At 44.4% G+C, this 13,621-nt stretch overlaps 1 protein-coding gene across 1 annotated transcript in view; it reads left to right on the top strand.

The window, feature by feature from the left end:
• NPAS2 (neuronal PAS domain protein 2) overlaps positions 1-13,621 on the top strand; it is a 106,683-nt gene that overhangs the window by 55,169 nt on the left and 37,893 nt on the right. The window contains 3 exon segments of the mRNA XM_049834239.1: positions 2,232-2,380; positions 6,188-6,279; positions 9,555-9,644. Coding sequence (XP_049690196.1) covers positions 2,232-2,380; positions 6,188-6,279; positions 9,555-9,644 — 331 coding nt within the window.

Genomic DNA, 13,621 nt, shown 5'->3' with positions numbered 1-13,621 from the left:
TGGATATACTGTGGGTTTTTTGAGTAGCAATGAGGGAGGAGAACTGGGACGAATAGTATGGAATTAAGACAGAGACTGTTTTGGCTTACTATAAATTATATGCCCTAGCAGTGAAGTAAGCAAGGCTAGGGAATAATCTTCCGAGGGAAGTGATGAAAACTGCATTATTTAAGATATTTACAACTGGACTGAACAAAGCATTTACAACTGTGCAGGGATAGTTTAGATGACCTAATTGTGGTTTTTTTCTCATTTTTTTCCCCCTTTTTAAGATTTTACAGTGATCATCGATCCAGATCTTGGTAGAGTTATTTCCACTAGAGGAGTTTTTATATTTCCTTTGTGAATAAAATGTCAAGTGTTAAAAATAGATTCTTTATATTTCTGTCAAGGCATCTTTATTTTTTTGGAAAAAGCAACACTTTCCCTATAGACGGTTGGTGTTTTATTTTATTTTCAGGGCGATCAAGACCTTTTGAGCTTAAAATGAACTGAGGATTGAATTATGAGAAAGTAAAATGTTGATGTTCTTAACGTCCCCTTGAACTGTACAGAAATAGGATAAGGCTGGAGCTTTTCACATCTTGTTCTGACAGCCTTTTGCACTGTAATAAGAACAGGCTGAAATCAGTCAGGCAGTATCCACCCAATCTCTTGTGTTCAAAGCTGTAAAATAATCAAGTGTTGGCTTCTATCCAGTATATCTCCAAGTGCGTTCAGGGTTGAGAGCAAGACAAACAAAAATTACCCCTCTGTCAGTAGTAACATCCAGAAGCCTCCACAGTGATTTCTCTGCTAAAAATGTTTACTGCCATCCTGGTCCTTGGGGGGGAATGTAGATACTGGGCTAAATTTTGCTCTGATTTTCAGCAGTGTGCATCCAGAGCTGCTTATGAGGTACAGCAGACTTATCTGGGACCAAGAAACTCAGAGTGAGAACCGGCCTCTTGGCTTTTCTTTCCTGTCTGCATGTAACCAGATTTTTAGATCTTTACGTAATTAACAAGGCAAATCTTGTCTGCTTGAGGACCTTTCAGAAGAACGAACAAACTTTATTTATTTCTGTTATATTTATTATATTATTTGTTTATTTTTTAGAAAAGAATTATTATTATTATATATTTATTTCTATTTTTACGTGGCTACAGAAGTCTGGGGTGATACCCTCCAAGTAGAATGATTGTCATCTTCATGGGAACAATTCAGAAAATACTTGCTCATGTATAGGTTGACATATAACTTAAAAAAAAAATAAAGTGCACATGCAGCAGCAGAAGCTGGGTCTCTCTGAGGAGTCTGCAGGCTAAACAGACAAGACTGGCGAAGAAAGCTGAAGAGTCCCCATTTTACACCTAAAGAGTCAGGGCACCGTGACCTTAAGTGATTTGCTAGTGGCATACAGAGCTTAGGGGCAAGCAGGGGACCCCTGCTAGCACTTCTGAGTCGCCAGGTCTGGGAACACACCTCGGCCTCAGAGCTGGTCCATGCTGGCATGAGTCCTTCTGATGCCCTCCCTCCTGCTTGCCCTTGTCACCTTGGAAAGGAGACTGAACTAGGTGGGATAGGAACTAGATGGGTGCTGCAGCAACCTCTGCTCGGGTCCCTGATCTTAATAACTGGAAGACAACAGCCCGATTCCGCTCGGTAAGCCAGCTTGGAGGTAGCCAGAGGACCTGTGACCAAAGCGGGCAGGTCCCTCTAGCTGGACCCAGCTCCAGTGCAAAGGCTGAGCTGCAGTACTGGCATCCCTGTCTCCTGTTAAGGCTGGACAGATGGGTATGACCCATAGTTTCACCAGTTCCCTCTCTTTTCCTTTATGGACAATTTTATTGTTGTCACCATATTGCTATTTCTTCTTGCTCTGAGTGCCTTCTCAGAGCCTGCGTGAACTTTGAAGGTCCTGTGCATGCCTAGGAGACAGACAGAGCTCCTTCACCTACAGGCTTAATGCCGACCTCATAGGCTCGACCGGAGTGTCTAGAGGCAGCACAGAGGGGCAAGCAGAGCCTCCATCTCCCCGCTGGACTCTAAGAGGGGCCCAAAGACGAGAGCAGGAGGGGGGAACAGTCACCTCCTGCTTGTCTCTGCAGCTTTGCTGGAGGCCAGTGTCAATATTCACATGCTGAGGCACACAGCAAGTTAATTTCCATGTGTATACACTGCAAAGAGGAGGTACATGATGATTTTTCCTCTTGGTCTGCTCATCCTTATTTTTTTAACCCTGTCTACAGGGCTTCGCGTAACAAGTCTGAGAAGAAGAGGCGCGATCAGTTCAATGTTCTCATCAAAGAGCTCAGCTCCATGCTTCCAGGCAACACCCGCAAAATGGACAAAACTACTGTGCTGGAAAAAGTCATTGGCTTTCTGCAGAAACACAATGGTAAGATTTACTGCAGCTCTTCATGCACTTGCCAGACGGTTACTACAATATCCTATTTCCTTCAGTGATTACCAGAATGGCTCAAGGGGTCCATAAGTGCCAACATAAGGGGTTTTTTTTTTCTATCTCATCAAAATATCATTTGCAGACACTCTGCTGCCCAAATCCATCTCCTTGGCTGCTCTTTATTTGAAGATGACTCTCAACCTGCTAGAGAAGGGGGCAAATGTCAGGAACCGAGGGAAGGCGGACAGCAGTGCCCTGCAGCGCATGTGACGAGGGATGCTTTGAACAAGAGCGATTTGGGGCCAGAGGGAAGATTCCCTTCCTTGAAATTTGCAGTATTCCCTGCAGAAAAAGGCAGGGAAGCAATCTGTTCAACCCCCTGCTCCTCAATGGACTGTGTAGGACTCCATTTTCCACAGTGAGCAGAAAACTCAGACCAGAAAAGACTTGTTGATGGTGAGAGCACAGCAAGAGTTGCGGATGGTATGGTATTGCTGTGGGTTAACCCCAACAGCTCAGCCCCACGCAGCCGCGCGCTCACTCCCCCCAGCAGGATGGGGGAGAGAATTGGACGAGTAAAAGTAAGAAAACTTGTGGCTTGAGATAAAGACAGTTTAATAAGTAAAGCAAAGCAGAACAAGGAATTCATTCCCCACTTCCCATGGGCGGGCAGGGGTTCAGCCATCTCCAGGACAGCAGGGCTCCAGCACGCCGAACAGGGACTGGGGAAGACAAAATGGCATAACTCTGAATGTCCCCCCGCTTTCTCCTTCTTCCACCAGCTTTATGTGCTGAGCATGACGTGATATGGTCTGGGACATCCCTTGGGTCAGTTGGGGTCAGCTGTCCCGGCTGTGTCCCCTCCCAACCCCTTGTGCCCCCCCAGCCTGCTCGCTGGTGGGGTGGGGGGAGAGGCAGAAAAGCCCTTGACGCTGTGTAAGCACTGCTCAGCAGTAACGAAAACATCCCTGTGTTATCAAAGCTGTTTCCAGCACAAATCCAAACCACAGCCCCATACCAGCTACTGTGAAGAAAATTAACTCTATCCCAGCCAAAACCAGCACAGGCTCCAATTTTTGAAGTCACTTTCAGCAAATTGCATCCACAGATAGCTGGCATGCTTCACCCCATTTGCACAAGCAGAAGCTACGTCACATTTGCACAGCGTGCAATTGCAATAGTAAAGTTCAGCCTCAGAAAGCCAGGAGTTTATTTTTCAAAATGCACACAGTGGTGACAGTTAAGGCCCTTAGACACGTGTCCTCACAGAGGGCAGAGGAGATTTCTGACCCTGCTGATCTAGTCTGGTTGGTCTAGTTTCTAGTCGATGAGAGGAACATGCACTGTGGGGTCCCTGACGCATGGACATCTGCCAGCAGCAGATAATTGAAACGCTTCTCCCTTATAAATCAGGGCACTGGTTTAAAAGGAGGCTCTCTTGCTCTGCCCCGTGAGGAAGAGACTTCAGTGGGTGACTGTGGGGAACGTCCCTGGTCCCAGAACGCAGAAAGGGCTCTCTGAAGCTGATGCACCGCATTACCTGCCTCACTTTGCTCATCCAGCACCTCCTGCCCGCGCTGCCTGGAGAACTCTGGGTCAAAAGGAAAAGACCATAAAAACTCTGATATCATGACCCCCAATATAACGGAGTCACAAATGTCAAGCTTATTGAGGAAATAATTATAGTGGTTCTGTTGTTAGAGCATGGTTTCTCCTTAAATTAATTTTTGCCACAGACAAGATGATTTCATGCAGGAGGGCACGACTAGGACATCTCAAAGTTTTAATAATTGTATATACCTATTAAAAAATGACAGTAATAACATATCTTTTTTTCTTTTTAGCTGCCCAAGGCAGAGTAAAGGAGGATGTGAATATGCTCAATTATAAAGCCAAGCAAAGAACAGTCACATGAGATTTGAATAAGTGTAGATAAGTGTAGCTGATAGCCCAAATAATTTACTCCAAAAGGCACTTCATTTCTGGAAGATGAACTAAAAAGAAAATCTAACAGTCACAAATCCTTCCACAGCAATTGGGTCAAACTGTGACTGGGTTTTGTGCACTTGCTAAAAAAAGCAAATGTTACCTATTTTTAAACTAGATTAGTAGTCACACAATATAATACAAAGCATCAGCATTTAAAAATGTTGATTATCTTCAGCATACTTTGGATCTTGTTTATTCAATCGTATTTCCCTTTCATTTAGTAGGCTAAACCAAGATTTTAGTCGTAACAGAGGAGGAGGTCAATTTTCAGAATTTTTTCTTCATAAACAGCCTCCTTCTTCATAATCCACAGAATCTCCCAAATCTCAAGTAATTCTTCTAACACTTGCTGTTTCATGTATATCAGCTTCTCCAAGCGACGGATCTGCTGAAAGTATCCTATATTCTGAAACTATATAACAAAAATCTGATGAGCTGATCTCTCTTTTTCCTTAATCTGGTTTTGAAACCTCCGTGTAAGACCATGGGGGCTGGGGAGAGCCACGGTGGTATCAGTGAGAGCCCCCAGCAATGCAGAAAGTGAGTCAAATGAGCTGGTAGAAGCAGACAGCTGCACCTCCACTAACAAAGCCTGAACGGAGGCTTTTATTTCTTTTTAGGTGACAATATGCCCAGGGACTGGTATAAATTTACTGACTTTAATATCATTTAGCCATTTGCATTTCTCTGGCCGGTTTGCCTATGTGGTCCGAATAGGGAGCATTAGGTATTACATGCTCTGGAAGTGTTAATCAATAGGATTAATTAGCAGGAGGCACTGAAAGGAGAAGACAGGCTGCGCTCAGCATCCCCTCGCTACTAGAGCTGAATGAGGGAGCACTCTTAGACAAGCGGAATGAGCTGTGAAAAAAACCAGCTCAAGTGTCTCTAAATTGTAAGATCTGTCCCCCATAACCCTGTCTGACTCAGGTAGAGCTCATGTGAGTGGCTGTTTATTGAAGGAAACGGTTCACCGTGGTGCATCCAGCTGCCCTGCTCTGGTCCCCCGTTTCAGTGCGAAGCTGTGACTTGTTACCCTGGTGCCTGCACCCCTCCATGGAAAGTCCTCGGGCAGTGAGCATCCTCAGGCTGCCGTGGGGCCAGGACTGGCCAACAGCGGAGCAAAACCCCTGTGGTGTCTCATGGGTGGACAGCAAAGGAGACCCTCCCCTCTGGATAGGATTGGGGATGAGACGCTGGTGCTCCGTTCCCTCTCCTGGGCTGCCCTGCACCGTGGGGCTGGCAGTAGGCAGGGAGAGAGCGAGGGCAGCAGCACCAGCGTAAGGCTGCTGCAAATGCTCCTGTTTTGCTCACAGTTTGGAGAATGGAGCAATAGCTCTGCTCTTTGGGGTCACAGCCCTTTGGGACTCCTCCAAAGGAGTTTTCTTGCTGCTCCCTAGTTGGCACAGAAGCTGTAGGCAGAACCCTAGCACTCTGGCATCCTAAGGATGAAGCTGTAAACTGTAAATATCAATTTGACACGTGCTAATCCTTGCCTTGATTTTAATTTCATGCGAAGTGGTTTTATCTTTTGATCAATACCCAAGTAATGCTGCTTGAGGCCAATGGCTATGTGAATACCGGCTCTCACTGAAGTCACTTCAAACTGAGCTGAGTAAAAAATGAGGAAAACATTTCAGGATCAGGCCCAGTTTAGATAGTTGTTTCTGTCTCTGTATGCAAAACTCATGGCTGAAAGCTGCAATTTTTTAATATAAAGGTGATTTCTATCTTTTCATAGCAACTCATATATAGTCTTGCAAGATACAAGTTTCTTTGAATTTAAAAAATTGAAATGTTTTATTTGTCTAGAAGTCTCAGCACAGACGGAGATTTCTGAAATTCAGCAGGACTGGAAGCCTTCATTTCTCAGCAACGAAGAATTCACCCAGCTGATGTTGGAGGTGAATATGCATATATACCTTTCCTAATTTTGTCTAGCAGTCATGGAAATGCCCATGCGTCTAGATTAAAATGCCATCTGCAGTTCCAAAAGAGGAGGTTTCAGGTACTGCTGTATTTGACCGTCAAGCAGAGCTGTCACTGGGACAAGGCATTAGAGTCCCCACATGTTGCTTTTCACTCTCAATGGTACCGTTGCACTGCGCTGCCGCAGCCTGCAAGGCTGCACAGGAACTCCCAAGAAATGCAATCCAAGGGAGAGATTCAAACCACAGGTTACATTTTATTTTTACAAACAGAGGTGAGGAAAAGGGCATGTGGCAGTTTTTCTCCTGTTCTTGGAAGGCGTTATTATTACCTAATTTTTATGCAAGACTAGCACCTAAAAAGCAACAGTGTCGTGTCGCTGTAGTGCTAGGTGCTGTACAAGCAGCTAAAACCTGACAGCTCCTCTTGATTTGACACAGTTAATACTTCCACTTTAATGATTTTCAAGACCCTTATCAAACACTTTTTATTCTAACAGGGAGCCGGGTTATTTTGCAATGATATTTTTTAAATTACCTTTAAATTATACCATACGTGCTTTTAACGCTAGCTGGGATTTGAAGAGGGATGACTCAATGGCGTTTATGTAGGTTCGAGATGAAATGCAAATGAGCTGCTAAAAGGTATTTTTCTATCTCAGTAACAGCTAGAACCTTCTTTAGCAAGGATCTTCTCCCGTACTAATCACGTGGAGGTTGCGTGGCCCCACAGTGTCCTTTGAGCACAAGCTTCTCCTGCTCCCACAGACGATGTGGGGCATGATCCAGGCTCTGGTGGCGGGCAGGGAAGGATGCTGGGGAGAACCTTGACCCACCAATGGGTGACAACGAAGCCGGGGCACGTTGCTGGCCCCCAGGGGCTGGCGGTCCCTCAGCCATTGCAGTTTGTTGTGATGAGACTCCCCTGATCCAGTGTTATGAGATGCTTTGCTCCCATTGCACTGACGACCACCCATTCCCATCTCAGTGTGCAGGAACTTAATGTACATAACTTCTTCAGTCTGTGCTGAAATATTTCCCTCAGACAGCAATAAATTGGCAGTTGTCTTGGCTGGCTGGGCCTTTGTTGATTCTACTTGTATGCCACACAATTTTAGATTAAAACAATTGCTTTTAGTTTCCCAGCTTATAAATCACCTTCTTGCTACTGTGATTTTCCATGCCCTTCAAGATAACATTGGGTATTGGGATGTCCTGTTGAGCCAGCTGTTCATCATTCTCTGCTTTTTTTTGCCTTTCTACTAATCTTATTTATTAACATTTGGACAAGACTGCTTGAAGTTTTTCCCATCCTGTTATTAAAAGATGGGAAGGGTTTTTTCAAGCACTGATTCAAAAGAATCAGAACATAATTGACTGTGGTAATACATCAGCTTTCCTGAAAATGGCCTTTTCTTACCCCATTGAAAAGGCTGTCATCAAATTGCATAAGAGTAGGCATTAGGCTCTGTTTGTCCATCTAGGACTGCTGCAGTAGTGAAATCTTTGAAAAGGGATATGCCCTCTTAACGTTGGAAGGACCAGTTATAAGTAAATAAAAATAGAATTATGTATGCATACATTAACTTGATTTTACCACAAAATTCTAAAGTGAGTCACTTTGTATAATCTGCATTGGATATGAAATAAAGACTTGATTTTAAAAAAAACCAACAACCTTCACCATAGTAACATGCACAATCCAGCTGCCTTGTAAAATCACTGCTCTCTTCCACGGGTTAACAACTATCAAGCTTTTTTAGAAAACAGCTTGAATGTACTACACTAAAGAAAAACATATTCTCTGCACTTAGATTAACAAAATCAAACTAACTATAGCAGCTGGAGGGTTTTCAGAGATGCTAAACACACGCTTTTCTACTGGGGTATAAGTTATTGACCTGCTTTTCAAAGGATTGTAGCACCAGCAGATTCCCATTGACTTAAATAGTTGTGGGTGCTCAGCATTCTCTGGAAAAGGGAACATATGTTTGTGTCTTTATTCAAGGCTTTGTGTTTTCCTTTTTTTTTGAAAAACAATTAGCATTTTCCAGTGTTCTCAGAATTCTTTCCCTTATTGAAGTCAGCAGGGGAGAAGGATGTGCTGTGGCTCACAGGATCAACTGCTAGTCTGGCTTGGAGGCACGCCTGGGTTTGCAGTAAGGTTTTGAAATGCCCTGGCACCCTGATCAGGCTTTTTGCAGTACACCTGTCTCCTGAACAGGTATTGCCTCTGGAGTATAGTCGAACTCTGCTCTGCTTCAGTCCTGCTTGCAGTGTCCGTACTGCTCAAATGCTGCAGGCAGCACTCACTCCAGATCACCAGTGAACTGACAGAAAGGACCCAAACCTGCTCCACTTGCAGGCACTGGGAGCTTCACCAGTGTCCCCTTAATTACAATAGGAAGGTTTTAATATAGTCTTTGAGCACCTACTGTTGAGTCTTAATGTTTTGGGGAGTTCTGCTCAGAGTAGGTTGCTTTAGGTCTGGAAATCTACCTCGATTTAACTTTGAACAACAACATTTAGCTCAAAACTTGGCATCTCAGACTGAAGGAGAAACTAATTTTGAAGGTGAAGTTGCTCCTGCGCAGAGGATGTGGATAAGGTGACATTCCCCTTCAGTCCTAGGAGTGAAGGGTCTTCCCGCAAGGTGGGACTGAAGTGAGGAAGAAACTCTGCAGAAGGGTGAATTTCTCTTAGAATGAGTAATCTAATACCATGACCTTTAAAATAAATCACTCAATTAAAACTCAGGCTAAGGATTATTTGATCATTTGCATTGCTTTTACTTACATGAAAGCCCAGTAATATACAACGTTACATTAATACAAACTGAGATTTATGGGGTTTGCAGAGAAGTACCATTTTGAGATAGGACCGCATCCTTTCATCGTCCTTTGATATTTACACAGAGCTCAAATGTTCATTTTAATAACTTCCAAGGGATCCAGTCTTAGTCATTTTGCATTATTAAAATGTGTGATTAATTTAAAAACTGAGACATGAAATGTTCCTGTGAGCCCTTTGTTGCTTCAATAGTAGGTTTTACTAGACTACAAAGAGTGTCGTAAAAGTTAAATCAGACTGTAAAATCAGAGAATTACTGTTCTGCAACTTGAGATAACGCTCCTACAACGCGATAACAATACGGTGCTGAAGTCAAACTGTTTTGATCAACACGCTATGAGCTGTCCTGTTTACACCACTCATTCCCATTAAAGCACTCTCCACTTGTCTGTTTTCTTTAGGCATTAGATGGCTTCATTATAGCAGTAACCACAGGTGGAAGCATCATCTATGTGTCTGACAGCATCACACCTCTTCTAGGGCATTTACCGGTGAGTAATTCTGACACTGGCTTTTCTACTACACATTGTCAGATCAGGCCCTACATTTTTAGAAACAGATATAAAAGGGTGGTGGGGGGTGGTGTTTTCCTGAAAATGCGGTGAGGGGTTTTGTCGCTGTGTTATGCTGGCCACTGCTGTTGATCAGCTCTGTTCTCTCTCCGTCTGGTTTATACCCTTCAGGTTTTTGTTGCTATGAGGCACTTTGGCTTGAATGGAAAAAGCTCTGCAGGAATACTCTGGCCAGGGGAGGGACAGGGTGACCTGGCTGGTCTTTTCCATCTCTGATTTCTAAGCTAGCAGAGAATAGCACCGGTGCCGCTGGCAGCCTGGAGAGGAGCTTGTTAAGGGCCTTATTCTGCTCCCAGAAACCCAAAACCCCCATTGAATTTGGGGGAGTGGGAGTTAGCCAGTGGCTGCTGTCAAGCTGTCCCCGCAGCTCAGCTGTGCTTTCCCAAAGGGAGCGCACCCAGCTCCCGGGAGGTACTGGTGGAGTCGATGCTTGATGCTCGGGTCTGGCACATGGGGCTTGTTTTATCTGCGGGCTACTGGGTCTTGCTGTGGGAGACACTCCTGCGTGCGTTGGCTTGGGCTAGAGGAGCAGGGGAGAGGGACTGCTCTGAACCCTGCTCCGGTTGCTAAGGCTGCTCTAGGAGAAATGGCACAATAATTAAGGATTAATCCTCATGTTCATTTTAGTAGCTTGGTCTCCAATAAATACAGGCCCAGGAGAAAAAAAAAAGCTGCCAAATCATTATTGTACCACCCGCCCGCCATGTTCTTAGGAAAATTGCAATTCTTTTTCTCTCGTTTACTTTTTCACCAAATACGTGTCATGTTTTCCACCCAGACAAATGTATTTCACACACACTGCCTTGCTATAATATGAACAAAAATTATTTTCTTCTGAGACGAAAGGAACTTGATGAAAGGCGGCAGCTCCTGGTAAATGCAAGAATATTGCTATGCAACAACAGATTGAACTGAATCTATCTATTTCAGTGTTCTTTAATCCTCAACAGTTGAGAAAACCAGTAGTTGACTATTTTCTGACATTTGCCTTCATTTCAAAGACAGAGAGTGCCCTGTCCTGTATGCAGGCTGTTGGGTCTTCGTAGACTTACAGATTTCCATGGAAATCTTCCATGGTTTGGGGGTTTCAGTGCTATCCCTTCCAAATACTGATTCTTCGTGGAGACAGTAGATCAGCTGCAGGAATATATTACTCTTCAGGAAGGCCAATTTCAGACACTCTGCCTAAAACCTTAAGCCCTGACTGAACATGGATGGATTCAGGTTCATAATTTCTGAGTTGGACCATCAGAGACTTAATTGGTTTTCCTACCCAAAGTCATGCCTTGTGTGATAGTCTTGCACAGTATCCAGCCCAAAATGAGGACAAAGATGGCCATTATTTTTTATTTGCATAGAAGCAGCACATAGCAGCCCAAGCCAGGGACCAACCTGCTGGGGCTGGAGGTGGAGCAGGAGTTCCCACAGACCTTCTCAGAGCTGATGGGATCATAATGGTTAACAACTGCCCCACCAGCCCACCCATGCAGAGTGATTGGGTGTATCCCAGAGACTGCAACTGAGCAAGCAATAAAGGCTTCTGCTTCCCAAGGTCAGCAAATCACTACGACCATGGGCAGGGGCCCAGCTGACTGTGCGGTTAGGTGCACACTGGGCATTTTAGTCCCATGCTGCCCTTTCCAAATGTTTTTTTAAGTTTTAAAACTGATCAGAATGCTATCTGGAAAATCTATGTGGCTTATTCTGTTTACCTCCAGGATCTATTTGTAAGCTAAATTCAGTCACTGTTTGAGGGACAAAATACCAATTCTTTCTCCTCTGTGTCTGCGGGGAAAAAAAATACTCTGCAAATCTTCTGCTTTGAGCACTGAAAGGAAAGCAAAACTGGGCAGAACGCAGAGCAAGGCTCTCTGAGGGCCCCTATCAAGAAATCTGATGTGTTTTCTTTCATTAAAATCATGAAAGACTCTGGTGCTGAGAACAAATATATCCAATTCTCTTTAATACAGCTTCCCTAAGTTCCATGGAGCATTTTCAAACACAAACGTCCTCTGTTGTAATTCTAAATAGTTTGTTATTACAATATCTAGAGGCTAATCCTAGGGTCGATTGATGTAAGGAAAGGTTTAGCTCACATGGTAAGATCGACTATAGTTGAAATGAAGTGAACTCCTGGAAATCTGGTCACAACTTATAGCATTTGCCAGTCAGATGGTACTCTATGACCCCAAGAGTGGGCAATCTCTGGAGGAGGGTCCTCCCTGTCCCTTCTTGCCTGCTTTTCTGAGTGAAACAGTTAAACACAGGCAGCAGAGTGACTATTTCCAACCTACAGGAGGAGGAGCTGCAGCTTTCTCATGGACGTTGCCTGTCCACGGACTCAGGCAGAAGGTGCTGTATCTGCTCATGGACTGGGCGAGTGGTGTCCGTCTCACCCAGCTTTAGTCCTGTCCATCTCACCCAGCTTTAGTCCCGTAGCCGAGGAGTCTGCGCCCGGTGCCTGCCCACACAAGGCTCCTTGAGGGTTGGCGGGGAGGTGGCTGTGCAAATGCACGAGGTCCCTGGCAGGGTGGAACTTCTCCTGTGGGGCCCGATGAAGATCAGGCCCTGCTCTGGTGTGTTGGGCACTTAAGTTAAATGTCAGGGTGGAAAAATCCAGGACATAGCACCTTACAGTGTACAAAAGTTTTGCGTGTTATGTTGCTTTTACAGGGTAGTGATGGGCATCTGAGCAGAATGTACAGGTTGATAGAGGGGCCAAATCCCAGCACATGATAGTAGAGCTATCTTGATTTTTTGGGTTGATGGGAAAGAAGCCTTTCTCATTTGCAGCCATCCACTTTCCCATTCCTGTACTGGTCATGTTGCTCAGTTCTCCTGCTTTCTTTCTCTACAGCAGGAATAACTCATCATATTTCCTCCTCACCCCTCCAAAAAGCAATGAAAAGGTGAAGGAGCTCCATTTTGGAGTACATTTGAAACTGCACATATACTTCAAATGATTGCAGAACTTGGGCAAATTTACTGTGTATTGTTTTTAGAATGGACCAGCATCCCTGTATGCAAAGCTGTTGTTTCTTTCCCTGCTGTAGCTATCAGGGGTAAATACTCAGAAGTTTCTGTTAGCGGGATCCACAGCTTCCAAGGAGCAGAGTAGATTCCAGCTTAGCAGCATAAATATGCATTAATGTAGTTCATCTAACCACTCTAACCACAGTCACTGTAATTTATCTTTTATCCACTTTGCCTGTCTCATTCAGCAATGCTTTGTGGCTGTGTCTGCCAGCAGGGCAGAACTGCCCGCTGCAGAATAATTAGAATAATTAGACAAAGCTGCAAACTGTTCCCCTCCAACTGATACATTTTTGTCTGTGATGATCAAATTTTGTCCATCTCTCTGGTCACCTTTTTGCCATGGCACCAGATGTCTGCTCTTTGGGTCTGGTGAAGAATTAGCTCTGAATAGCTTGCCTGGCATTTCCTACAGCTCCAGCAAGACCATGGAATATTTGCTTGCTTCTCTCTATTTCATCTCTCGATATATTCTTGATTGACATATTGATTCAAGAACATTGTTGGAGCCTTGATACGTGCAAGGTCCAGAAATTTTGTTCCGTGTGCTGCTTTACAGGTGTGCCTAACCTCAAAGATGCAAATCAAACATTAAATTCTGGATATGGTACCTGATGGCAGCAAAAAATATAAATGCCAGGACTTGAAAATCAATAAATAGCTGGTGCTCAGGGCAGGACGTTGCTCTGAGGGGTCGTGGAACAAAAGTCTCTTGTAACTCCAACTGTAGGTGTAGTCGCAGGGCTCTACAGCTATCCCCTTAAACAGAAATGACAGTGCAGAACTGGTAATTGGTTTTGTATTGGAGCTTGGTCACAGTATGGAGACAAAAGGTGGTACATCCTCAGGTCACTGAAGAAGCA

Source organism: Accipiter gentilis, chromosome 31 (genome assembly GCF_929443795.1).
Source record: "Accipiter gentilis chromosome 31, bAccGen1.1, whole genome shotgun sequence".
In the NCBI taxonomy this organism is placed as follows: Eukaryota; Metazoa; Chordata; class Aves; order Accipitriformes; family Accipitridae; genus Astur; species Astur gentilis.
This window is presented reverse-complemented; position numbering and strand designations above follow the sequence as displayed.